The 27985-nt window shown below is 43.8% G+C and overlaps 2 protein-coding genes across 2 annotated transcripts; both read right to left on the bottom strand.

Moving 5' to 3' along the window:
* Positions 1-790: 790 nt before the first annotated feature.
* Positions 791-4487, bottom strand: LOC115548391 (uncharacterized). Its single transcript, XM_030362980.1, has 4 exons — positions 4446-4487; positions 1892-1985; positions 1469-1798; positions 791-1146 (listed from the first exon to the last, which is right to left on the bottom strand). Exons 1-4 carry the CDS (start codon positions 4460-4462, stop codon positions 892-894), a joined length of 696 nt encoding a protein of 231 aa, XP_030218840.1. The 5' UTR covers positions 4463-4487; the 3' UTR covers positions 791-891.
* A 3056-nt stretch (positions 4488-7543) lies between these two features.
* Positions 7544-10551, bottom strand: LOC115548387 (E3 ubiquitin-protein ligase TRIM39). The gene is made up of 2 exons (XM_030362971.1): positions 10414-10551; positions 7544-10295 (listed from the first exon to the last, which is right to left on the bottom strand). Exon 2 carries the CDS (start codon positions 10291-10293, stop codon positions 8668-8670), a length of 1626 nt encoding a protein of 541 aa, XP_030218831.1. The 5' UTR covers positions 10294-10295; positions 10414-10551; the 3' UTR covers positions 7544-8667.
* Between the last annotated feature and the right edge of the window lie 17434 nt (positions 10552-27985).

Below are 27985 nucleotides of genomic sequence, written 5' to 3'. Positions count from 1 at the left end.
ACAGTTTGTGCCAAATAGAACAGGAAATGATTGATGATTAATGCAGTTATTTTAAAATAAACAAACTTATCATTGTTAAAATGTAGTGCTAATGTTATGGTTAGTCAAGGTTTTACCTTGTGATAAACAATGAGCCTTTCAGATGCAGCATCTGATCTTCACAGCCTTCTTGCCGACAGGTTGTGGTGGGAGGAGGTGTATTAAGAGCAGTAGAGTAGCTACATCCGTGTCCCATTCTAAGGAGAAAGATAATTAAGTCTGTTGTCTTCAACAATTAACCCAACAAACTTTAGACATTGTGTAAAACATCTATGGCCGAGAGCAGTATCGCAGGGTGAGGGCCATGAGAGGGTGCCACATACAGACATTTTGTGCTTTATAGATAGAAGATAGATACTTCAAATTTGATTCCACATCTCAGAAAAGTTAGGACCAGGGTAACAAAGAGCAACACATGCTGAATAATGCTTAAGTCAAGACAAGTAAATACATTTCACAGATTTGAAAGGTCAACTGGCTACCTAATTGTGTATGAACTCAGGACAACAGAAGGGCTGGTGTGCATTTGTGACATTAGCATGGGCACCTTAAACATCTGGGTTGGGCAGCTTTTGGGCTGAAAGGATATTATTTTCTATACACAATTACCTTGCTGGTTAACCCAATTGGTTGTTTACCCAACTTGTCTTGCGCGTGATTTCCCCTGTCCCATCTTTTCTGAGATGTGTTGCTCCCATGAATTTGAAATTAATGCATACAATGATTTATCCCCCAAAAGAATGAAACTGTTCTTTTTCAATAACTTAAATATTGTCTTTGTACTATTACACATTAACTGTGTGGCTTGTATGTTCTAAATCTCATTTAATTTTGTTTTTATTTACGATTTGCTCAATGTCCCAACTTTTTTTGAATTGCTGTTGTACAGTTTTGTTTGAAACTACAATGAAATATACTGTAAATCTGCTTACCAGCGCTTGGTTCAGCGTCTTGGTTCTCTGCAGACATCAGAAGGTGGCGTACAGTGTGAGTCTGAGTCAAGCATCTTGCTTCTTCAATGATTTTGCATTTGAAGGTGGAGTCCCACTTCTCTAATAACTTGGAGGAGGTTTCCGCTCCAAACAGGAGTGTGAAATCTTGATTTATCTGAGGGGAATCAAACAAATAATTTCAGTCATGAGGTAATTAGCGTCTGTTTGTCCGTCTGTCACCTGTGTCTGTGGCTCGCATATCGCGCTGACTGTTTGTCAGATCGACCTACAATTTTGGATATGGGTTGAGTATGGCACAATGGTGTGCATCCTTGATTTTGAAGTTTTTTGGATGGTAATGGTAATTTTACTTTTCGCTGCATTTTCACGCTACAGCAAGCACACGCTACAGGCAAGCATACGCTACGGGCAACCACTAGTATATCCAAAAGCAAAAGAAAAACATATTATGTGCACATATTAGCAGATACACGTACCAATCCCTTCACATCCAAAAATCTTGGATACATTTTTAGGACTTCAGTGGTCATCTCTGGATTATGGACAAGCTGATGACGATGCTGAAACGTCTCCCTCATCTTGCTGCGGATCACTGAATCATCACTGGGATGTAGAAGTAACGATATGGCTTCTCTGACTGCATCACCATCTGCCTGTTGCTCTGCTGTGAAACTCCTCTTCAGGCTGGGTCCTCCCTGCAAGGCACCTTGAGGGCTGTTCTCCGACCTTTTTGTAACTTTTCTCTGCACAGTTTTTAGGCGCCATGCCAGGTAGCCAGTTCCACTTGCACCATCATAGAAGTGTTCCTGTGAAATCATATAGATCAGATCTATGTCTATCAAAATCAATTGTTAATCATACCTCTGATCATTATACTAGATGAAAAAGAGAAATCTTACATAGCCTTTGGTGGAGAAAGGATCCCTGAGATTTGGAAACAGGGTCACAATGCCAAGTCCGTATTTTTCTCTTTGCATTCGAACTGGGATTCTGCTATGGGGAGTTGGAAAATGCATACAGACAAACATTAGTAACAAAATAGAAGAGCATTTACACAGCCTGAATGCACAGCCTTTACAAAGCGTGACCACGTTATACATAGGAATGTTCAACCATAAAATCTTGTTGAAAATTTTAACTCATAATCTCAACAATATTACTTCCGCCATATTGAGCGAGGGCCTAACAGACTATTTTCATTTAAGGAGAACATTCAACCAAATCCATTCACTTAATTTCATAACTCATGGCGTAACAAATCTTATCCAGTATCATCTCATTCAACCAGGCCTAGCTGTTGGCCTAATGTAATGATTTTAGTTATAGGCTAAAATCATTACATTAGGTTATAGGCTAAGTTATAGGCTACAAACTAGAGGACCCTACAATGTACCCACCTCCTCTGAACGATACCAACTTTTTTTTTTTTAAGGCTTGGCCATGTTGAACATAAATTTTAATGTTAACATTGGACATTTTGGGATGCATGACCCGTTCTAGACCCATGAATAGAAACATGTAGGGCCCTATCTTGCATCCGGCGCAAGTGACTTAGTCACTGGCGCATGTGTCGTTGCTAGTTTACAACTGGCGCAGAGCGCTCTTTTGCCACCTGCGCCGCTCGCCGGTAAATTAGGGAATGATCTTGCGCCCCAAGGGGCGGTTCGGCGGAAGGAGGAGGCGTGTTCTGGCGCAAACGGTATTTTGCCGTCTCTGAATACCATTGCGCTACTGACCAGGAAATACCTGGTTTAAAGTCAGTGGCGCGTTGTTCAGATGCTATTTTAAGGGCGCAAGCATACATGCGCATGCGATGCTTACGGATTGCTTGTGCACCTCGCGCATACACTTTGCTTCTCTCATCTACCTAGCCGCACATTCTTGGTAAATTATTTGGGAAAGAACAGCTGATGCAGCGGTAATAAGTTGTAGGCTACTTTTTAATCAATGCATCTGCAAACACCGTACAGCAAACACATATTTTCTTGACACAGACATCGTGTAGGCCTACATGCCCATAACTTTTAGGATTGATGAGTAGGCCTATTTGATCGTGAAAAACATTGTTTTACCGCGAGTGAGTGTTAAAAAGAATTAATGAATGCGGGCGCGCGTGTGTGCTCTGTTTAAACACACGCAAACTAAACACTCTCATCATCATCTCATCTTCGTCCGCTTATCGGGGGTCGGGTCGCGGGGGGAGCAGCTCAAGCAGGGGGCCCCAGACTTCCCTTTCCCGGGCCACATTGACCAGCTCTGACGGGGGGATCCCGAGGCGTTCCCAAGCCAGTGTTGAGATATAATCTCTCCACCTAGTCCTGGGTCTTCCCCGAGGTCTCCTCCCCACTGGACGTGCCTGAAACACCTCCCAAGGAAGGCGCCCAGTGGGCATCGTTACCAGATGCCCGAACCACCTCAGCTGACTCCTTTCTAAGTAAAGGAGCAGCGGCTCTAATCCGAGTTCCTCACGGATGGCTGAGCTTCTCACCCTATCCCTAAGGGAGACGCCAGCCACCCTTCTGAGAAAACTCATCTCGGCCGCTTGTACCCGCGATCTCGTCCTTTCGGTCATCACCCAACCCTCATGACCATAGGTGAGGATAGGAACGAAGATCGACCGGTAGATCGAGAGCTTTGCCTTGCGGCTCAGCTCTCTTTTCGTAACAACGGTGCGGTAAAGCGAACGCAATACCGCCCCCGCTGCTCCGATTCTCCGGCCAATCTCACGCTCCATAGTTCCCTCACTCGCGAACAAGACCCCGAGGTACTTGAACTCCTTCACTTGGGCAAACTAAACACGTAACGCATAATACAATCAATGGCAATGTCTATTACCGCGGGGACACATGCATATTAGGATAGCATACAATACTGATAAGAAACAATGTTTATAATGTATTGCGTAGGCTATATCATTAAATAGAACCACAGTTGCCGCATATCATATGTTATAGCCTATCATACGTTTTCTTTGCCGAAATTTATTTGAGGACTCAGTATTTCTGAAGTTGTGGAAGAAAACCCCTTATTCCATGTGTGAATTAGGCCACATTATTTGGCAATAAACTAAGCCATTTGCAAATTCATGTGCATCTGTCTCATCGGAGACTGCAGACGCGCTGTCAAAATATCAACTCGTCCGATTCAAATGCGCTCATGGCTCTTAAAGGGGATGGGAGCTGGCACTCTCATTGGTTTGTTGCACGTTACGCCCAAACCACACCTACGGGTAATTAGGCTGCTTCAGACCAACCCTTTTGACGCTTGCGCCGCGGCGCAAGCGTCATTTATCCGCCTGTAAAATAGCGATAGCGCCGTAGAACCGCCCACAAAGCTACTTGCGCTTTGCGCTTTCCCACTTGCGTTTCAGACCGTTAAAATAGGGCCCGTAATGTTTTGGGCTAGTTTAGTCTAGTTTTTGGCCTATTATGCTTTATTCAAAGAAAAACATACCCATGTTTTTCAACCATGTGGCTGACAAGGATATTCACAAGATGTCTTCTTGTGTTGTGCGTCAAGGTCTTGGATCTTCTATACTCCTCTATTACATCTTCCCGCCAGCATTCTTCTCCAGAGCCTCCTGGACTATCTATAATTGAAAGTTAAACAAGCAAAATGATGAGCATGTAAACACAGAACACAATACAACTTCTTCATACAGACTCACATGCGAACCATCATACTGAGAGGGTCAAATTATAAGATGTTCACTGATGTATATATGACAGTACCATGTACTACAAACTGTGCAGTGGTCCGTTTACCAAAAGCATAGTTGCTAACTACCATGCATACCATACCAAATGGGTGCTACATACTGGTGGTGGTTAGTGAGGTTCCCCCCCCCCCCCCCCCCCCCCCCCTTCACTGTAGGCGTCTTTGAGTGTCTAGAAAAGCGCTAAATAAATTCAATGAATTATTATTATTATGCATCTTCCATAAATACATCACTACCAAATCTGAGTCTGTATGAAACGTATACCGTATGAGTGTTTGTGCATGCACAACTCAAATCTATGGACTCACTTTGGGCAGTGACGCTACAAAGGAAGTTGCTATCATAGTATGCAACTATGCTTTTAGAAAAGACCCCAGACTGGACAGTTGAAGATTTAGATTAGTAATGAGGGCAATTTTAAATCCCACCTTTTTGGCCATTTCTGCAGCATCATCTGCGGCAAAAGTGTGGGCGCCCTCTGCAACACTGGACTGATGTGCCTGGCTCAAAGATGACATTTCTACATCAAGCGACTGAGCATCTCTTGAAGAGTTTGGTGTAGAAGAACCTGTTGGTGTAAATTCTGAAGAAAACAATTCCTATTTAATTTTCAATTATATATGGATGCAGAAATATATCTCAGTTCATCACACAGACTACCCTTATATTCTCCAACACTTGCGACAAATAACAGGCAACCTGGCAGAAGGTTCCCAGGCTTTCATATCATGCAGAAAAAAAAAGCAGGAACTTTTGTACAACATAGTACAGAACGATACCTAACGACACTACACGGTTCTTCACGGCACACAGAATAGGGCCACATCTACCATCTTAGCACAGCCTAGGATAGACTTGGAAACACTTAATAACCCTTAAAGTACTTTCAAAATCTTTGGCCAACAGACATATGTTTGGGTTGGCTTCAAGGATGTCATGGATTACTTCTTCATCCACCACAGTATCAGAGTCATCAAGGAACAGCAACTCAATTGATTGAGGGATCCCAAATTTGTTCTTGACTGAAAAAGACACGATGACATTTGATCCCCATCAACTCATAATTGTGAACATTAAGAGAGGTGCATAAACCTAAAAGCAGAAGTGTGCGAGCAACAGGAGCTCTCCTTACAACAGAATTCTTATATCACACAATTGTAGATATCATACTTAAGCTTTTGGCTGGATACCAATGCAATGCACAAAATGGGCTATTGTTTGCACTTAATGTTCCTCGTATATGCCCCTGCAATACCGCTCTCTACTACAAGCTCTACAAGGTCACATAAAGGCTCACCTTCTTCAATGAAACTTCCATATGAAAATCCAGGCTGTAGTTTTAGGTACTTTCTAAGTCCATGGTATTCCACTTTGAGGAGCATTATGCATAACCTGTTGATAAATCAAACCAAATCTAGGATTTCATTGGTGCAGGAGTCCACATTACTTGCAATACTGTTCATTATTCAATAAGACACTAATTGAGCAAACTAATAGTTTGCAATTTACTTAAAACATGGTCAAACATTAATTCGACATGCTTATCATTAACAAATGCATACACAGAGTTTAGAGAAAATAACATCTACTACCAACCGTCTCCTCGCTGGTCTTAAAAGTTGCTAACTTAACAGCTAAGGCACATGGTTACTAAAGCCAGGGAAATGTGGCGGCACGGTCAACTAGCCTAGCTTTTTTGCTTAAAGTTCGTCCAGCAAAAGCAAATTATGCTACCGTTAGCCTCGCTGGTAAAACGATTGTTCAATTCATAACTACCATTTACGTAAAGTTCACACCAATCCCAGACGAAGTTCTAGTACTAACACTAGCCACCACTTATGCTAGCAATGTCTAACGTTAGCTTCGTGGCAGCTAGAACCATAGACATATAGAATTATGTCTATGGCTAGAACTAGCTAGCCAGTCATTGAGTTGGGTGAAATTCAATGTGGTAAAAAAATAAGTTATTATTCCAAATTCAAGAAGGTTTAAGATGTTGCTGACTCGTAGTTTATATGTATAGCGGTTTTCTACATTAAAATACATAAATCTGATCATACCGAATAATTTACAATATCAGATAGCCGACGAAGTCTATACCGTTAGTGACGTTAGCGACCTAGAAGCTAGCGTTAGCTAGTTAGCAAGCTACAGAGTTTGACGGCTAACAACTCGAATATATGTCTAAGTGGGTAAAATACGTTATAATGAAAATACACAAAATGATATTAAACGATACTTATTGTGTTGGGTGGTTTATATTCTAGCCTTCAACAAATTAATTTTACCTTCAAACTTGCGCTGCCGGCCTTCAACAATGGCGTCCGTCTCTCGGCGTCAACGGTCCTCTTCTTCACCACGCATGCAGAAACCGGATGAGGTGATTACTCCGCCCAAGCGTTTTAATATTTACACCCACATAGAATGCTAGGCTGAACGTTTAAATTACACTATGGGTGAATGTTTTTGGTCAAACAACTCTAAACTGTACACTAATCAACACTAATCAACTATGAAAATTGTAACACCAAATAATTAACACTGGCCATTTTACTGTGTAGGCGGGGTACTTTCAGAAATGCTCACTCAAAAACTCATGTACAGACTTTTTTGAAAGTTTGTGTGCGTGCGGGAGGACCAGAGGCCCAAAACAACACCCCAGGGAAAGTGTTGTATTCATAATATGTCCCCTTTAAACGAGCACCGAATCCTTACTCAACTTGGGCCATGTTGATGGGAGTCTATGAAGTGCAGATGACTCTACACACGACAATATGACAATATGATAATCTAGACAAGCATGTTACATAAAATCTCAATTCAAACCATTGGCTACTTACAGCTCAGTAATTGCTTTATTATTTTTTATCTACAGTAGGCAGCACAGAACATTATTTGGTTTCATAATAAGATAATAATCACAATAACAAGCAAAATAATTGCAATTATCAGTTTTGTTGCACAATGGACATAGAGCTACTAACTAACCGTGACCTTGAATGTTAACCAAACCCTAAAACAACTTTTTACTTATCATCCTATGTTATTGTAATGATTGCATGCTTAACAAAACACTACTACTGACCAAAGTATGTTTAATGCACCACCAGAGCTAATAACACAATTATACCTCTGTTAGGGTACTCTGAAGAGCACGTAAAAATTCAGTGGACCATGACGCTTTACATCCCTATTGATATTATTGGCTAACTGGTTTTGACTGTAGAGACTGGGAGGGGATAACTGGTTTTGACAGTAGAGACTGGGAGGGGCTTACTGGTTTTGTCTAGAGACTGGGAGGGGGTACTGAGGTTGTTACTCACTACATCATCTGGTGTGAAGAGACTCTGGCGGATCTAGAACATTTGACAAGGGGTGGCTTTAGGTCTTGGCAGGCGGGCTTGGAACGACAGTACGTGGGAAGAATCAAGGTAAGTATATTTTACAAAAAAAGAACACGAAAAGTACTCACTGGCAAAAACAATATAAATGTTGTACAGGCGGCGAAATAATTGGCAATATCCCCAATTTAAGCTTTTCATTTGGTATGCTGCTTGTCATTGTCCAGCTACTCTGGCCTGCAAGAGTGAAGATGTAAAAAGTTCTGCTTAAAATCATTACATTAAAATGCACTGTAGGGTGATGTACTACTTAATTTATGGTCGTAACTAACTTTGGAAAAATTCATACATAATACAGATTATACCGTTACAATTGTATAGGGTTAGAGCCAATTGACATGAATATTATATATGAACAATATGAACAATATATTTCATGTAATTTGATCATGTATAATGGGTTATATTTAACAACAGCAAGGGTTATTTTATTTTCCTTAAATGACAGTGAACAGTATGATATGAATGCAGCGCTCTCAGATCTCCCATGGTAGAGGTTTAATCAGGAAACAAGATTAGTTGTTTTGGTGGTTTTATTTTATTATCAAACAAAGTCCTAGTCTGTTTGATTGACAGGTGAGATGATCAGTGGGGCAGAGTTTATGCCCTCATAATTATAGAGACCTGGGCAGAGGAATGGATAGAGAGGCCCAGTGAAGGTGCAGCCAGTAGCAGAGTAGATATGAACCCTGGCTTCCACATCATAGAAGGAGACCACACCCTCATCATAATCACCAAACACCCCCACCTTCTGGAGCTCAGCTCTCAGAGGGAGACGGACCACAGGGTTATTATTAAATACCAACCCGTCCTTGTTAAATGCAATACTCAGGTAGCCATTCTCAGGCGTGAATTTGATCACACCTTTTCTGTTGATGGACTCTCTGGCCACTCCTAAACACCATCCAGTCTTGTTTTTAACCTGGACCTCAAAGTAAAATCTCCCTGATGAGAAGTTCTTCCTCGTGAGAGTACACAAACTCCATATAAATCTCTTAGGGTTGTCTGGGAGTTTCTGCCAAACAATGCCATCATGGACCTGTTTCCCATCCTCAGACAGGATGAGACGGGGGTCAGCTGTATCAGGATCCAGAGTCACATCTACTTCATACTGCTGGACCTTCTTCAGTTCAACGTCACGAAGCTTCTTCATCTCCATGTTCAGTGTCTCCTCCAGCTGATCCAGGGATCTCCTCAAGGTCCCTACGTATGACGGAGGATGGACCTCCACCGTCGTCCAGTCCCTGGTGTGTGGAGGATCCTTCAGGGATCTGAAGGTCTGGAGGAAGTTGAAGTGGTCTTCGATGTGTGAGAGTGGCTTCAGCTCTTTGCTCCTTTTGATCAAATCTTCTATTTCCTTCTCCAGCTCTTGGATGCGGTCTTCAGCTTGTTTATTTGTGGTTTTCAGTTTCTCTTTAACCGTTTGGTGGAATTCATCCCGGCATTTTTCCACGCGGCGCTTCAGAGCAGTGAGGACCTGCACACCATCAGCTATCTCTCTGTCTGCGTCTGCTTTGCTGCGGACCCTTGTTTCTCTGATGTCTTTAATCTTTTGTTGTCTCTCCTGGATCATCTGCTGAACTTCAGACTCCATCTTCCCCAGCTTGGCCGTCTTCAATTCATATACCTCCTTTAGTGGTACAACAGGATGTGACTTGTGGTTTGTCTCTGTGCAGAACTGACACACAAACACCTGTTCATTCTTGCAGAAATGCTCCAGTAGTTGATTGTGTTTCTTACACATCCTGTCTTCCAGACAGACCATAGGCTCAACCAGCAGATGTCTCCTCAGGCCTGCCGCTCTATCATGTGGCTCCAGGTGGGTTTGGCAGTAAGAGGTGAAACACACTAGGCATGACTTCACGGCCTTCAGCTGGGTCCCAGTACAGACGTCACATGGAACTTTTCCTGGTTCAACACAAGGCTGCTCCTTTACTTGTACGGTCATTCTAAACTGAGCAGCCATCTCCGATACGAGCATATTGACACGTAGATCAGGTCTAGTGTGAAAAATCTCATTGCAAGCAGGACATTTGTACCGGACTTGTTCATCCCAGAAATTAGAAATACAGGCTCTGCAGAAGTTGTGTCCACATGGTGTGGAAACTGGGTTGCTGAATACATCCAGACAGATGGAACATGAAAAGTTATCTTCAGACCAGGAAATCTTAGCAGAGGCCATTCCTATACACAGAAGACAAGTTTGATACATTAATGATTTTACTTGATTCCTATATTTTTCTAATTACATAACGGGAAGAAAAGGTTTTAACTTCTCTTAAAGTTGTGCTGTTTGACTCACCTTGCTATGGCTTGTCAGACTATTTGTTCCAAAATGTGTTTTATTGTTCTACTCGAAGAGAGAACTGCTCACACGTCGGTTGGCTTTTGGTTTCTATGAACTTTTAGTTTCGTTTCTTCAAATAGACGTCCTCTCCCATCCGCTCTAACAGTATGACATCCTCCCTATGGCTCCGCCCCCATGGACGCAGTTCACTGACGTTTCATTTTTTGAAACGTTTTTTTTTAATACTATGATAAACGTTATCACATTGTATTTTATTTTTCAATTTTTTACACTAAAGGATATGACTAATCTGTGCAGCCTCATCGCTGTGATATGAGAGACTAAGTAGGCCTAAATTGTCTAGGCCAGGTAGATGCAGGCTGCTAATCAAATAAAAATGCTTTATCTCCGAGATTGAATTGAGTAGTGTTGCAACTTCGACCCCGAAAAGGAAACCCCCTGTTCAACGTTATGAAGTGGGTTCAAATGTCAGTTTTAATCATTTGTATCAAGCTTCGCTTAGGACAGAGTAAAATCTAAAATAATCGGGTAAAATGCTTCTACACACCATGAGAGAGCATCTCAATCGCCTTTAGCATACATTAAATTAATTAGAAGTTGAATTGGTGTGGATAAACTTTACCTGGAGAATGGGGAAACACACATTACCTTCAAATGCTCAGGACAGGCGAGGAATTCCATTCCGCGGGCTAGGATGCAGTGCACGGCACTCACTAGCCGCGTTTACATGGACACATCTGTTCCGCATAGATTTCTATGCGGAACAGAAAATGATCATGTATACGCCTCACTCGGAATACAATTATCTGTTCGGCATAGATTCTATTCCGAATAGAAGAGGTGGTGTAGTCCGTTTTAATCGCAATGTATACACTTATTACGAATAGATTGGGGTTTAATTTAGAGCAGCCGCAGTAGTTTGCAATTGGTCCACTGAGCTCCGTCGGTACTTTTAAACACACCGAATTTCACCGCTGTCAAGGAAAGTGGATTTATTGCCTGATTCACGTCTTTGTTATCACTCCGTAAAAGTAGTCCGGTAAGCGTGTCCGGTTGCTAAGTATGGAAAGCCAAGAAGGCCACAATCCGGCCCTAGAATGGCGCGGTAAAAGTGCAAAACCGCACGGAATCCGTACGGATTCCGTACGGTTTGGCAAGAATTCCGTACGGAATCCGTACGGTTTTGAATGACTAATAGCCGCGGCTATTAGTCATTCACTCCGGCTATTAGTCATTCACTCCGGCTATTAGTTATTCACTCCGGCTATTAGGTATGCAGAACGAGCCCCTCCCTCTTCTTTGCTTGACCACTAAGTTTGAAGGCTGTCTAACCAATCAGAGCTGCAGTGCCTCCATGTTTCGCTGTAACTTAAAGCTGTGTTGTCTTTACTAGTTTCACTACAATGTAATGACCACGATTAGCTAGTGGAAAATACATTTGTGTCTAGTACAGTGATGTATTTGTATATGTTAGGCTATATATTGAGATGGCAGTGTGCGAAATACCCGACAATATTCGGGGATGTCCTCATCCCCAGATTGTTCTCGATATGCAGTAGCCAGCTAGGCCATAACATTACATAACATGAACATGAACTGAATAAATGCCAGGTAGCCTATATAGCATATCGGAGACGGGCACACAATCAGTGCATTTGCAAATGAGAGCATGCAGTATGACCGATCTTGTGACATGTGGTCGGAGAGAGTCGTGTGTGTGTGCAGGGCCGTAGCACCAAATCCTGGGCCCCTATACCATAGGTACTGATGGGCCCCCCTGCGCCAGGTTGTTGACGGGGGGGGGGGGGGGGGTCCGAAGCGATTGTTGACGGGGGGGGGGGGGGGGGGGGGTCCGGAGCGATTGTTGGGGTCCGGAGCGATTGTTGACGGGGGGGGGGGCGGACTGGCCGAAGGGTTAAAAATATATATATATATTTTTTTGGGCCCCCCCTCTGCCTTGGGCCCCCCCACAACTGTCCCCTTTGTCACCGCAGTCCGACGGCCCTGTGTGTGTGTGTGTGTGTGTGTGTGTGTGTGTGTGTGTGTGTGTGTGTGTGTAGAGCAAGTCGTTGAAGGAAGTGTTTTGACGTTACAATATTTCATGGATGCAAGCAAGCCAAGACAATCAATCTATATCTATAGCCTACATGACAACACACACACACACGCACACACGCACACACTTTAAACACACTGGTAAAGCAATAGGAGCCTGCATTGGCTAAAGTTGTTGCGATGCACGTTATTTTATATCAGGGAGGGGCAAAGTTGTGCATTAGGCCTACAATGCAAACACGACAATAATTGGCACCGTTCTTGCGCACTCAGAAGAACATGAACTGAATAAATGCCAGGTAGGCCTATATAGCATATCGGAGACGGGCACACAATCAGTGCTTTTGCAAATGAGAGCCTGCAGTATGACCGATCTTGTGACATTATTTAACCCTCCATCTACAGCTAATACGATCAGACAGATACATCATTGATCACGCCCATTACAAGCCCAACATCACCACAGCAGGTGCGCTCTCCCTGGCACATTCACACAATCACTCCAACTTCTCCAACTCCAAGGCAAGGTTTCACTAAGACCACAAACAACCACAACTAAACAGCCTACATATCCACAACAATGCACAACAATCAGTCATTGCGTCTATCTTCTGTTTGGCGCACATGGCCAATTTGCATACTTGCACGTGACTGTCGGCTCCGCTTGTCAAAAAAATAGAACGTATTTGTGAATAAATGCTTTTCATTCTGAATACTGGACATGGTGAGCTTAAATAGGCTACATTTAAGTGACCTTTAGTGAGATGGCCTAAAACGGAATACAAATTAATTATTCTAGGACATAGGCTTTCAGGATCAATTCAGAGGTTCAACTTTTCGGGATTCATTTTGCTTAGCCAGTGAAAGTGATCAGCTGTAGATTCCACACACTGTTAAAAATACTTCACTACAAGTAGGCTATAAGTCCTCCAAATAATTCAGCAGAATTGCAATGCACAACTTTGCCCCTCCCTGTTATAAAATAACGTGCATCGCAACAACTTTAGCCAATGCAGGCTCCTATTGCTTTACCAGTGTGTTTAAAGTGTGTGCGTGTGTGTGCGTGTGTGTGTGTGTGTGTGTGTGTGTGTGTGTGTGTGTGTTGTCATGTAGGCTATAGATTGATTGTCTTGGCTTGCTTGCATCCATGAAATATTGTAACGTCAAGTAGAAACACTTCCTTCAACAACTTGCTCTACACACACACACACACACACACACACACACACACACACACACACACACACACGACTCTCTCCGACCACATGTCACAAGATCGGTCATACTGCATGCTCTCATTTGCAAATGCACTGATTGTGTGCCCGTCTCCGATATGCTATATACCTGGCATTTATTCAGTTCATGTTCATGTTATGTAATGTTATGGCCTATGGCTACTGCATATCGAGAACAATCTGGGGATGAGGACATCCCCGAATATTGTCGGGTATTTCGCACACTGCCATCTCAATATAGGCCTATAGCCTAACATATACAAATATATCACTGTACTAGACACAAATGTATTTTCCACTAGCTAATCGTGGTCATTACATTGTAGTGAAACTAGTAAAGACAACACAGCTTTATGTTACAGCGAAACATGGAGGCACTGCAGCTCTGATTGGTTAGACAGCCTTCAAACTTAGTGGTCAAGCAAAGAAGAGGGAGGGGCTCGTTCTGCATACCTAATAGCCGGAGTGAATAACTAATAGCCGGAGTAAATGACTAATAGCCGGAGTGAATGACTAATAGCCGCGGCTATTAGTCATTCCGTACGGAATTCTTGCCAAACCGTACGGATTCCGTGCGGTTTTGCACTTTTACCGCGCCATTCTAGGGCCGGATTGTGGCCTTCTTGGCTTTCCGTACTCTGGCGCCGAGCTCACCCCGCCGGAGCTGCCACCGAAGGGAAGTCGGGAGGAGTGGACATGGAGTAGAAAGGGATTGTACTCCTGGAGCTGAGCTGCCGGACTGCCGCCGAGCTACCCCAGCCGGAGCTGCTAGTCCGCTGGAGCTGCCTAGCTTCGGCACCAGTTCAGCTCCCGGAGTACACTGCTGGACTGCGGCCGGACGGCTTCGACGGCGGCTGGCAGCTCCGGCGCGAGGAGCTGGGCTGCAGTCCGGCAGCTCAGCTCCCGGAGTACAATCCTTTTCTTCTCCATGTCGCGGTTCATGGAGAGTCAATGCCAAAGTTCCTTCCCCCCAATTCTTCTCAACCATGGCCGAAATATCCCCCACTACGAGTCTTTACTTTTGGAAGTACCAGAGATGTCAGACAGTCTTTATCATTCGAGGCGCACATAGCTTTGGGCCGTGATATTATATAGATTATATAAATACCCGTGTATAATATTATTATTATGTTATATTTAGTGCTGTCAGTTCAACGTGTTATTAACGTCGTTAACACAAACCAATTTTAACGGCGTTGATTTTTTAATAGCGCGATTAACGCTTTCTTTTTTTTTTGGGCTCAAAACAAATCGCTTGACAGCACTATTACTATAGTGACACTATTACTTGACAACTATATTATATAGATATAGAGCTCCAGGAGTCAGCAAACGGCAACAATCCCTTCTCCTCCATGCTGTGGTTCAGTCTGACAGCTCATTGGTCAATGGGCAGCAGCTCATTTGCATCAATTCTACAGACACCAGAAACAGCGCATTCTAAAGGGACTGAAACAGAGGGGAATAGCGGTAGACAATATTTTTTTTCCTTAAAGCTATTTCCAGCAAACAGCTTCAAAAACATGTTTTCTGGAACTCAAATACTATGTTTACTTGTTGGGAAAACTCCATAATATGTCTCCTTTAATGTTTTACACTTTGACTGTTTTATTGTTCACCTGCTTTGGCAATGCAAATGTATATTTCTCACGCCAATAAAGCTTTTTTGAATTGAAATTGTATTGAATTGAATAGAGAGAGAGAGAGAGAGAGAGAGAGAGAGAGAGAGAGAGAGAGAGAGAGAGAGAGAGAGAGAGAGAGAGAGAGAGAGAGAGAGACACGGAAAGAGTAAGAGGGGCATAGAGAGAGAGAGAGAGAGAGAGAGAGAGAGAGAGAGAGAGAGAGAGAGAGAGAGAGAGAGAGAGAGAGAGACACGGAAAGAGTAAGAGGGGCATAGAGAGAGAGAGAGAGAGAGAGAGAGAGAGAGAGAGAGAGAGAGAGAGAGAGATACGGAAAGAGTAAGAGGGGCATAGAGAGAGAGAGAGAGAGATACGGAAAGAGTAAGAGGGGCATAGAGAGAGAGAGAGAGATACGGAAAGAGTAAGAGGGGCATAGAGAGAGAGAGAGAGAGAGAGAGAGAGAGAGAGAGAGAGAGAGAGAGAGAGAGAGAGAGAGAGAGAGAGAGAGAGAGAGAGAGAGAGATACGGAAAGAGTAAGAGGGGCATAGAGAGAGAGAGAGAGAGAGAGAGAGAGAGAGAGAGAGAGAGAGAGAGAGAGAGAGAGAGAGAGAGAGAGAGAGAGATACGGAAAGAGTAAGAGGGGCATAGAGAGAGAGAGAGAGAGAGAGAGAGAGAGAGAGAGAGAGAGAGAGAGAGAGAGAGAGAGAGAGAGAGAGAGAGAGAGATACGGAAAGAGTAAGAGGGGCATAGAGAGAGAGAGAGAGAGAGAGAGAGAGAGAGAGAGAGAGAGAGAGAGAGAGAGAGAGAGAGAGAGAGAGAGAGATACGGAAAGAGTAAGAGGGGCATAGAGAGAGAGAGAGAAAGAGAGAAAGAGAGAGAGAGAGAGAGAGAGAGAGAGAGAGAGAGAGAGAGAGAGAGAGAGAGAGAGAGAGATACGGAAAGAGTAAGAGGGGCATAGAGAGAGAGAGAGAGAGAGAGAGAGAGAGAGAGAGAGAGAGAGAGAGAGAGAGAGAGAGAGAGAGAGAGAGAGAGAGAGAGATACGGAAAGAGTAAGAGGGGCATAGAGAGAGAGAGAGAGAGATACGGAAAGAGTAAGAGGGGCATAGAGAGAGAGAGAGAGAGAGAGAGAGAGAGAGAGAGAGAGAGAGATACGGAAAGAGTAAGAGGGGCATAGAGAGAGAGAGAGAGAGAGAGAGAGAGAGAGAGAGAGAGAGAGAGAGAGAGAGAGAGAGAGAGAGAGAGAGAGAGAGAGAGAGAGAGAGAGAGAGATACGGAAAGAGTTAGAGGGGCATAGAGAGAGAGAGAGAGAGAGAGAGAGAGAGAGAGAGAGAGAGAGAGAGATACGGAAAGAGTAAGAGGGGCATAGAGAGAGACAGGGAGAGAGAGAGGGAGAGATGGAGTGAAACATTGATCGAGAAAGAGTGAGATAGAGAAAAAGGAGATAGAATGAGTGACCAAGTGATGACTGTGTCAACCAAAAGGCGCCATCACTCTACAACTCACTTCTCCTGGTGCCTCATAGTCCTAGACGTGTGTATTATCCTATAGTTGATTTAAGGATTAGCCAGAAACAGGCTTGCTGGCAGACAGATCGGTCCAACATGCTTTGTATGCCATCACCAGCTGTCCTGAGATAGGAAGAACAGAAAAAGGATTATATATTTGATATGCTGCAGGCTATTATCTTCTCCAATAGAGCAGCTCTAAGAGGCTTAGGTGGGGGATGAGTGGGGTGGACTTTGGTGCGCTTCAACAAAATACTTAGCAAACACAAGGCATGGATGGCCTTTTCACAGTAGTCATCAGAAATGGTGAGAACATAAGTGTATATTCCAGCTGCTCATATCGCCCTCCCGCTTACTGCACAGCTTTACATGAAAGGAAAAATATTTTTTTTTTAAGATGCTTAACTAATTTTGTTAAATACGTCCATTAAATTTTCTTGAATTACACTTAAAAACTAAAAGGTGGAGTGACAATACTTGGAAAGAATATTAATTAGTATTTTCATGTGATAGTATTTTCCTGGAGGTCCACTGCATGGAAATAGAAACACGTTGACAAACAAATAATTCTGAATCAATAATTTAATGCTTTTCACAAAAACATTGGAGCAAGGGCTTATCTTAATCAACGCAACAATGCCCTTCTGTCATTCCTGTCATCTTGAGTCATAGAACAAACCAAAATATGTACATGTTAAAGTAAATGTCAAACTGTACAACCATACATGACTATTATTTAGGATAAAATAACCTTGAGCTATTGATCATATGATCAATAGCAAGTCAAGACAACTTTATTTCTATAGCACATTTAAAAACAACTGAGTTGACCCAAAGTGCTTACAAACAAACATAAAACAATGACAATAGTGCAACAACAATAATAATATAACATGGGGAAAAATAAATAATTAAAATAATAAACAAATTAGTCAAAAACTAAAATAAAGAATAAAGAGTGTGATATGAATCATTATATTAATCAAAACTGTTATTCTTAGAACCAAAAATAATGAGATTATTGCCTCTAGTTGTGGGTCAAATGGGAATTGATTCCGCCGTTGGACACAAATATGTTGACGGTGAAAACCTTTCCTTCTCAATTCTGCGACTAAACAATAAAAAATAAATTCTGTTGACCCTTCTACAAGCGTTTCAAAGTGCATTTTGCTTATGGTAGTGGTGGTGATGTTTGGACATGGAAGAGACAGCCACACACTGTCGAAATATCATTTTTTATAAATACAGGAACTCTTAAGGAAATACATATTAGCTTTCAAGCAGAGAATGCATTGATTTGTATCGGCCAATAAGGTTGATTCAAGGTTAATTTGCCAGTATGTTAGATCTGGGTAGTGGATTATTGATATATATATATATAGTTACCACGCAAATGTCATTAGATTAGAAGAGAGTAGAGACACATGTTCAAAGGGGCCGTAGGATAGGATTTCTCAACAAATGTTTACTTCTCTATTTAAGCAGAAGCTTCTTCTGTCTTCTGAATTTAAACAATCCATATATCAAAACAGTAGGTCTCAGTTGATAACCAAAGCCAAATGAAGCAGCGATATCAGACATGCCCTCATTAAATGGTTTATTAATTTTACTTCTCCACCTTTCCTTAAACCATTTGTTTCATATTTCTGCCAGTACTTTATCGTACTTTTTGATTTAGAGTATTTTTTCAGAGCCGTCCCTAGCTTAAATTAATATAATAATGGATTTAGACATGGAATAACTCCAATTACATTGCAATTTAAGGGAAACAATTTTGTAATCTTTTTTGCTTATGCTAGTAACATTGGTGCATCAATATTTAATTGAGTTGTTTTTATTTTTGGTTTAATTGAACAAACCCATTATCCCACTCAAAGTATAATTTGCAGGGTTATAATTATTTGAAGCCTTTTTGGGCACACAGGGGTCTTTTATGGAACAGTTTTCAATGGCGGAGCAATTCTTTCCTGTAGGCATACTAACATTCTCTGCGTTGTTTTTTCTCTTGTTGGCTCTATAGCCTAGCTTTATCGCATATCAATAAATTAATCAGCACAAACTATCCTGTAAGCGCAGGTTATTGACATTGTTATGGCAGTGCTTGAATGGAAATAGCTTACAGCTTTAGAATTTAAAATCAATACAGCTTGCCATTCAAGCCTGACACCCAGCACACATGAAGAGTGCAACAATGTGAAATATTTGTTGTGGGAGTGTGTGTGGATGATGGCTTGCACATTGAAGAGAGCACAGGTTAAACCAACCATCAATGCACACACTCAGCGAAAGATCTCCTGCATGGCAACATGGAGCACCATTGTCTGACTTTTTCAAGTCAGTTGCCAGTCAAGGCGGCAGCCCAGGCCTCCGGTCTCTAGGATGGAGGGGGAGGGGGGTTGGTGGGTCCCCCTGGGGAGGTGAGGGGAAAGAGGGGTTTGGGTTTTTATTTTAGGTATGCAATCCTGGAAAGAGGCAGACCGTTATTGTTGCATATGGTAACCCTGGTCAGTCCAGTTTATGCATTTAATTGTATGGATGGGTGTGTGTGTGTGTGGGGGGGGAGTAGGCTTCGGCTGGGGTTTCTTCTCAGCCTCAATTCGTTGTTATGGGGTGTCAAGGCCACTGGCCAAGGTGCAGAAAATGGACTGCATAGCAGAAAATAAATACTTGAACTAAAATATGGTTTTATTTTAAACAGAGGTATAGGCAACAGGCTCCAACGAGCACGGGCAAAGCAGCAGTGGGAGGACAACTAGGGAGCTTGGCAAGGCCCTGGTGCACCATGGGAAACGAAAACTACATTTACATTTAGGGCATTTAGCAGACGCTTTTATCCAAAGCGACTTACAATAAGTACATTTGTCATGAGAAGTGCATCAATATATCGCTGTCGGTACAGAAAGGATGTTCATAGAACCATGTGCAAGTACAACAATTGCTAGGCTAACCAATTCCCTGTTTTACAGCAATGATAGCAGCTACTGCAGTTGCTACACAGTTAAGTACTATAATACAATACAATACAATACAATACAATACAATACAATACAATACAATACAATACAATACAGTGTACAATGGTGGCCAGAAGGGGGAGGGTGGCTATGCAGTGTCGAGGTGGACTCTGAACAGGTGAGTCTTGAGTCTTTTTCGGAAGATAGTGAGCGACTCTGCGGTCCTGAGAGCGGCAGGGAACTCGTTACACCATTGAGGTCCCAAAACCCAGAGAAGTTGTGACTTTGCTGAACGGCCTTTGCTAGCTCTTAGCGATGGCGGTACCAGACGTCCAGCTGAGATGGGATTAGGAGGAGCTCGGTTTTGTTGAGGTTAAGCCTCAGGTGATGGGCAGTTGTCCAGGTGCTGATGTCCGCCAGACATTCCGATATGCGTGTTTTGCAATCAGGGCTTTATCAGATGAGGGGAAAGAGAGAAATAGCGATGCTGACGAGTGTCGTCAGCATAGCAGTGATAGGAAAAGCTGTGTGATGCATTTACCGAGCCCAGAGATCTGGTATGGAGAGAGAACAGAAGAGGCCCCAGTACAGAGCCTTGAGGGACACCAGTTTCAAGCGTGCAAGGTTTGGACAAGGAGCCATTCCATGTCACTTGATAGGTGCGGTTCGTCAGGTAGGATGTGAACCAGGAAAGAGCAGATTCAGCGATGCCAAGTTCGGCAAGAGTGGCAAGTAGTGGTGGATTCAATGATTCGTTTCCGTGACCCAGTTCGCGTGATTCAGTTCGCCACGAGGAGTCGTTCGCGAATCGTTCCTTCGTTCGTTTGTTCAGTCGAATTTCCGGTAGCACTAACTCCCCTGAGTCTGACTGACTCAGCTGAGAACCGTGCAATGGGGTACATTCCATGATGCGATTTACCGCTACCGGAAACCATTCTGAACGAACATACGATTCGTGAACGACTCCTCCACGTTCAGTCGAGTTTCCGGTGAATCTGTAAATATTCTAGAACACACGGGAGTCCTGGAGCTCTATATCTAAATATTTTCATATAGCCTACACAGATATCTATATCATATAATATATATTATCACGGCCAAAAGCTGTGTGAGCCGATATCATGAATCTCAAACGACCGCGTTGGGTTCTCCGACGTTCCTGGTTCTTCAACGTCCACATCAATGTGAATACACACACTGTTACGCAAGTGTTTCTTGTCGGTTCTTTGACGTGTCTTGTATTTCCACAACGAGACTGTCGTGGGGGTTATCTGAGCCATGGTTGGGAAGGAATTGGGGGAAAGGAACTTTGGTTTGACTCGCTGAAATACATGAACTGCGACATGCCGCCGGTTGCCGCGAGGCACCATCGCCCGGCAGCGGGCAGCCGGCAGCCGGCAGCCGGCAGCGCGCGGTTCAGTCGACTTCAGGTTGATGTGAAAGTGGAAGAACCAGAGACGTCGCAGAACCGCGCGGTTCAGTCGACTTCAGGTTGATGTGAAAGTGGAAGAACCAGAGACGTCGCAGAACCCGACAAAGTCGTTTGTGATTCATAATATCGTCTGGAGGCGCACACAATATGTTATATGATATAAATATCTATGATATTATTTAGATATAGAGCTCCAGGACTGTAACGCAAGTGTTGTACACTTCCTTGTTATTTGGATAACCGTTCTGCTGTTGGTGTGATGGCGCATAACACGTCGGACTCTGGTATTTCTACAACGAGACTCGTATTGGGGGTTATCTCAGCCAAGGTTGAGAATGAATTGGAGGGAAGGAACTTTGGCTTTGACTCCCTCAAGAACATGAACCACGACATGGAGGAGAAAGGGATAGTTGGCGGCGAATGTCTCCCGCTTGAGCCCCGCTGAGGGACCACCGCCGGAGGCGGAGGTGCATAAGCGCTGCCCGGCAAAGATCCCTTTCTCCTCCTTGTCGTGGTTCATGTTCTTGAGGGGGTCAAAGCCAAAGTTCCTTCCCCCCACTTCATTCTCAACCTTGGCTGAGATAACCCCCAATACGAGTCTCGTTGTAGAAATACCAGAGACGAGAGTCCGACGTGTTATGCGCCATCACACCAACAGCAGAACGGTTATCCAAATATCAAGGAAGTGTACAACACTTGCGTTACAGTCCTGGAGCTCTATATCTAAATAATATCATATAATACATAGATATCTATATCATATAACATATTGTGTGCGCCTCCAGACGATATTATGAATCACAAACGACTTTGTCGGGTTCTGCGACGTCTCTGGTTCTTCCACTTTCACATCAACCTGAAGTCGACTGAACTGCGCGCTGCCGGGCCGGCTGCCCGGAAACTCGACTGAACGTGAAGGAGTCGTTCGCGATTCAGCCTAGTTTCCAGTAACGGTGAATCGCATCATGGAATGCACGCCATTGCACAGTTCTCAGCTGAGTCAGTCAGACTCAGGGGAGTTAGTGCTACCGGAAACTCGTTTGTTCGTTCAGTCGAGTTTCCAGTGAATCGAATGGTGAACGAGACGACCGAACGAACGAGGGAGACAAACCGGTTCAGTTCGTTCGTCCTAAAGACTCGGTCATTCGAACCGGTTCGCGAACGAACGAGCCAACACTAGTGGCAAGGAGGATCTGGTGGTTCACCGTGTCAAATGCTGCGGACAGGTCGAGGAGAATGAGAACCGATGAGAGGGACGAAGCTCTGGCAGCACGGAGGGACTCAGTCACCGCGAGGAGAGCCGTCTCAGTGGAGTGTGCCTTCTTCAAACATGACTGGTGAGGGTCAAAGAGGTTGTTAGATGAGAGATAGGAGGACAGTTGGTTAGCAACGGCACCTTCCAGTGTTTTAGACAAGAATGAAAGAAGAGATACCGGTCTGTAGTTCTGGATGTCGGTGGTATTAAGAGTTGTTTTTTTGAGGAGAGGCTTTATTCTGGCAGTCTTGAAAGATGCTGGAACAATGCCTGAAGTGAGGGAGGAGTTGATAATTGAGGTGAGAAATGGCAGGATCTAGCTTGAGACATCCTGGAGGAGAGAGGAGGGGATAGCGTCAAAGGGGCAGGTGGTGGCATGGTTAGATGTTATTATTCTGTTGACCTCGTCTGAGGTGAGAGGGCTAAATTGGGTAAAGACAGAGGAGGGGAAAATGGAGGCAGGGATAAAAGAGAAGCTAATGTCCTTCACTTTCTGGGTAAAATAAGTAACAGTCATCAGCAGTGAGGCAGGAAGGAGGTGGGGGCGAGGGACGGTCGAGGAGGGACGAGAACAGGGAGAACAGTTTCCTGGGGTTTGAGGCAGAGGAGTTGATTTTGTTCCGGTAGAAGGCAATTTTGGTTGTTGACACACGAGATGAAATCTGAGAGAAGGAAAAGATAGTGAGATAGCTCATTAGGACAGTCTGATCTCTTCCATTTACTCTCAGCTGCACGCAACTTTGTTCTATAAGTCTGCAGAGGATGGGACAGCCAAGGCAGGGGGGGGGTGAGGATCGCGCTGCTCTGGAGTGGAAGGGACAGAGGGAATCCAAGGAGGAGGAGAGGGAGGATAGCAGAGTGTCTGAAGATTCATCTGTAGATAGTTGAGAGAATCGTTCGATAGAAGGTAGTGAAGACAGAACAGTAGAGGAAAACGTAGATGGAGAGAGGGATTTGAGGTTACGGCGAGTGGTGACAATGTTGAAAAATCAACAAAGTGATGGTCAGACACGGGGAGCGGGGTAACGGAGAGAGCAGAGGTGCCGCAGGACCTGGTGAATATTAGGTCAAGCTGGTTCCCGGCCCTGTGTGTGGGAGGAGAAGGGGATAGTGTTAAGTCAAAGGCGGCGAAAAAGTTGGTTAGTTCAGGTGAGTGCAACTTCTCTGGCAGGATGTTGAAGTCGCCGAGGATAACGAGTGGGGTGCCATCCTCAGGAAAGCAGCTGAGGAGGGCATCCATCTCGTCGTAGAAGTCACGGAGGGGACTTGGAGGACGGTAGAACACCACAATGGGGAGCTTGATTGGAATGGTGACCGTGACAGCTTGGAGTTCAAACGCAGATCTGGCCAAGTATTCTAGTGGAAGGACCTGGTAGGACCACATGGGTGAGATGAGGAGTCCGGTCCCCCCTCCTCACCCGGATGGTCTAGGGGTGTGCGAGAATGAGTAGACGGTGGAGAGGGCAGCAGGAGTAGCAGAGTTCTCTGGAGTGATCCAGGTCTCTGTCAGGGCCAGGAAGTGAAGGGTCATGAGGGACGCTTAGGCTGAAATCGAGTCTGCCTTCTTGACCGCCGACTGGCAGTTCCAGAGTCCTCCCAACACCTCAAGGTCAGTGGAAGCAAGGGTAGGTGGATGGCACAGATTAGACGGGTTACTGCGCCGAGCAGAGGAGCCATGGTAACGCCGTCTACGGGTAGAAATCCTGACAATGAATGAAGTACGACACATAGCTACAATAGGGCAGGTGGCCTCCCCGGGCTTCCTCGACGGACTCCCGCAGAGAGAAAACTAGCAGTGGGCACACTGAAGGCAGGTAGCAGGAGGGAAAACCCGGCAGGACCGTGAAGAGCAGGCCCGGACTGTGACAGTACATCTGTTACCCCCTGTGGTTCCTCGTCTGTGGTTTTAGAATGTATGTTCTGGAGACTGCAAGTTAGAGTTAAGCCACAGACAAATAAAGTGGCATTGTTAACTATTACAAATGCATATTTTACTGTTTAAATTGATATTGCTTTCACAGGGCTCATATCTTGAACCCATGTAAGTCATGGTGATTTAAGATCAGGTTAATAAACAAGTTGTTGAATGGATTTGAATGAAAGACCCCTCTTCATATAACTAATGTATAATATGTAACTTCCTGTAAGTAATGTTTAATATGTACCCCTTTTGTACATGCTTGAATTACTGTATGGAATGTATTTTGGACATTGTTGTTGTGAACGTGAAGAGCCCGTAGTTTAGAGCTTTGTGATTGGCCAAGGACATCTTAGAGGAGGCCACACAATTAGGCTGAATCCAAATTCATTGCTTAATGCTCAACCCTACCCCTAACCCTAACTTTTAAGCCGACCCCCTACCCCTACCCTTCTTCGCCCTACCAAATGGGTCAACCCTACCCTGTGACTTCATCATTAGTGATCATTAGTCAACTCGAAATGCTTGACCCCCAACCTCCCCGTGACCCACTAGCAGATAACCAGACACTTGGTAATGCTACAAGGGACAGACTGGCTGCCATTGTCTCAGGCAATGAGCCAGCCCCATTGTAAAGATGTTTAACCTGAAATGGTATTTATATTATGTATTTTGTAATTGGCAAAAAAAAAAAAAGGATTTTTTTAATACTACAATCTGTCCCTCGTAATATACCATTTATTTTGTATGTCACTTAGCTACATGTTAAAGGTGGTATTAGATATGAATCGGTTAAGAACAAGAACACTTTAAAGAAGCAACACTTTATTTACATAAAGAAATAAATGTAAAAACCTACGATTCCATGGTCCCTATACCATATATATATTTGAAAGTAGGCAATGTCTCTTTTATAGAAGGCTTATGCTAATTATTAGAAATTTAATGCGTTAACGTTAAATGAATATTAACTGTATCTATCAGATTGATTCATATCTCATCAAATCACACCAGATCGTTAGCACACTGAATCGAATCGCATCGAATCGTTCCATATCAAAATGTATCGTCCCTGAATCGTATCGTAGCACATGTATCTAGATATGTATTGGATCGTCCTATAAAGGAGAGATGCACACCCCTAATAAATCCACTAGGTGCCGGGCCAGGGACGCGGGAAGTGGGGGTGCTTAGGGTGCTGCAGCACCCCCCCTGGCGGCCTCTGGCTGTAACTGCAATTGAGAAAGTTTTCTGAACAAATCAATACTTTTTTTTTTTTGTATAATTTTATCATGCAACATGATTTTTCATTAAATTATTGACATCCACCCTTTTTATGATATTTATCATTTCATTTTATTTAGAACATTGTCTGTGTAGGCTGACGTAGGCTATGACTCACAATGCAGAACTGTCCAAATATGGTAGTATGCTGATTTTACATATGCATGTTGTTGTTCAACATCTGTTGTGGTGCAAAACATTCTAAATTTGTTGTAAAATGTTGCCAGCCATATTAATAGACACGTTGAATGTTATCGTTTTGATTCTGGAATCCCGCACGTAAACTGGTTGGCAAAAAAGAGCAAAGACGGACGGTTCACTTGACGGAGGAACCATCACTTTCCTCATATCAGACAACTCGTAACTCTGGATGAAAATTAAGGCTTTCTTTTATTGTCACTTTCCTTTGTAAACCTTTAGAAATAACCTCCTGAATCCTTGTTATAACGCTGTGTATAATCCCGGCATGTTGATAGTGTGTGAAATTCAGCACAGTATCAGCCGAGTTGACTCTAATTTCCACATTGTTTACTTGCTAAAGTTTGTGAATAAGAGTGGCTAGTTGGCAGAGTTAGTCTTTTTACACACCAGTAGAGTGTTTATCAGAGCGGAGCCCTGAATGTGACGTCAACCGTCATCTCGTCTCTGTAAACAATGGATATTGCGCAGCATTTATTATGACGTCATTATATAGACTCTCCCTCAGCACCCCTCCCTCGGACTGACTTCCAGCGTCCCTGTGCCGGGCTCACCCCGTTAGCACTCTTCACCTCTGATTCTATTTGCCAGTAACCCCTCCTACCACACTGTTAAGTGGTAAGATATGTTCAGGTTCCTTGGCAGCAGGCTCAGAGTCATACAGACCCGACAGAGCATCAGGCTTGGTATTTTGAGACCCAGGTCTGTAAGAAAGTGAGAAGTTAAACTGATTGAAAAAGAGGGACCACCTGGCCTGGTGAGAATTAAGTCTCTTGACATTCTTTAAAGGTTGGGTAAGGGATTTGCGAAACGCCAGCAGATTTTGAAAATGCACAACTCAAATGGTCCTACCTCCTCTCCTTCAACGCTGACTCTGACTCCAACCATTCCAAGTACATGGACGCGCAATCATGCAGCGAGCCATTAGCTAGTTAGCTAGCTCCAGTAGCTACCGGAGGATAACAACAAACAAAAGCTTGCTCTGGGTCACCAGCTTGAGTACGTGCACGAAGGGGTCACGAGCGGGGGAGGGGGAGTGCAGTACGACCGTTTGATTGACGTACTTACTGTCCAATGCCACTCAGTGGGTCTGGAAATCATTGGCTGGAGTTTTTCAAGCCCGGCCCGTTCCACAGATGATTGACTTGTTTAATTTTCATTTCAGTACTTCTAACTCAGCGGCTGTAAGTGGGTTGTGATAACGATTTCAATTAATTTCCAAAAATGGCCCAAAAAGAGAATTCCATACCCAACCTTTAAGTACTCAATGTTTTTATGGTCCGTCCAGACCAAAAAAGGCTGCTCCGCCCCCTCCAACCAGTGCCTCCATTCCTCTAATGCAACTTTGACTGCTAAAAGTTCCTTGTTGCCTATGTCATAGTTCTTCTCAGCTGGATTCAATTTACGTGAGAAGAAGGCACAAGGGTGGAGTTTGTTGTCCTTGGCCGACTTCTGTGACAGAATGGCTCCAATGCCGACATTTGAGGCATCCACCTCCACCACAAACTGCCGTTGGGGGTCCGGAACCGTGAGTATGGGAGCCGCGGTGAACTTTTCCTTCAGCTGTTGGAAGGCTCGCTCCGCCTGAGGATTCCACCCAAACGGATCCTTGGAAGAGGTGAGAGCATGCAAAGGGGACGCAATGGCACCGACATTTCTGACAAACATCCGGTAAAAGTTAGCGAACCCTAAGAACTGTTGCAGCTTTTTGCAGCTGGTTGGAGTAGACCAATTGACCACAGCACTGACCTTGCTAGGGTCCATCTGGACCTTGTTCTCTGAGATGATGAACCCTAGGAATGAGGTAGTGTTCACATGAAATTTGCACTTCTCAGCTTTCACAAACAATTGATTTTCCAGAAGCTTCTGGAGGACCTGTCGGACGTGCTGGGCCTCTTCATCAGGGGAGAATATTAAAATGTCATGCAGATTTACAAACACAAATCTGTTTAAATAATCTCTAAGCACATCATTTACAAAAGCTTGGAAAACACCAAGTGCATTAGTTAAGCCGAAAGGTATCACAAGATACTCCTAATGTCCATGAGGTGTGTTAAAACCTGTTTTTGATTAGTCCCCCTCCCTGATTCGAACCAAATGGTAAGCATTAC

The sequence above is a fragment of the Gadus morhua genome, chromosome 8 (genome assembly GCF_902167405.1).
Source record: "Gadus morhua chromosome 8, gadMor3.0, whole genome shotgun sequence".
NCBI classification, from domain to species: Eukaryota; Metazoa; Chordata; class Actinopteri; order Gadiformes; family Gadidae; genus Gadus; species Gadus morhua.
This window is presented reverse-complemented; position numbering and strand designations above follow the sequence as displayed.

Coding starts and splice junctions, on each gene's coding strand:
- LOC115548387 (XM_030362971.1), bottom strand. CDS start 10,293: ATGGCCTCTGCTAAGATTTCCTGGTCTGAAGATAACTTTTCATGTTCC.
- LOC115548391 (XM_030362980.1), bottom strand. Junction 1,799..1,891: donor CTTTCTCCACCAAAGGCTAT/GTAAGATTTCTC, acceptor ATGATTTCACAG/GAACACTTCTATGATGGTGC. Junction 1,147..1,468: donor TTTTGGATGTGAAGGGATTG/GTACGTGTATCT, acceptor GATTCCCCTCAG/ATAAATCAAGATTTCACACT.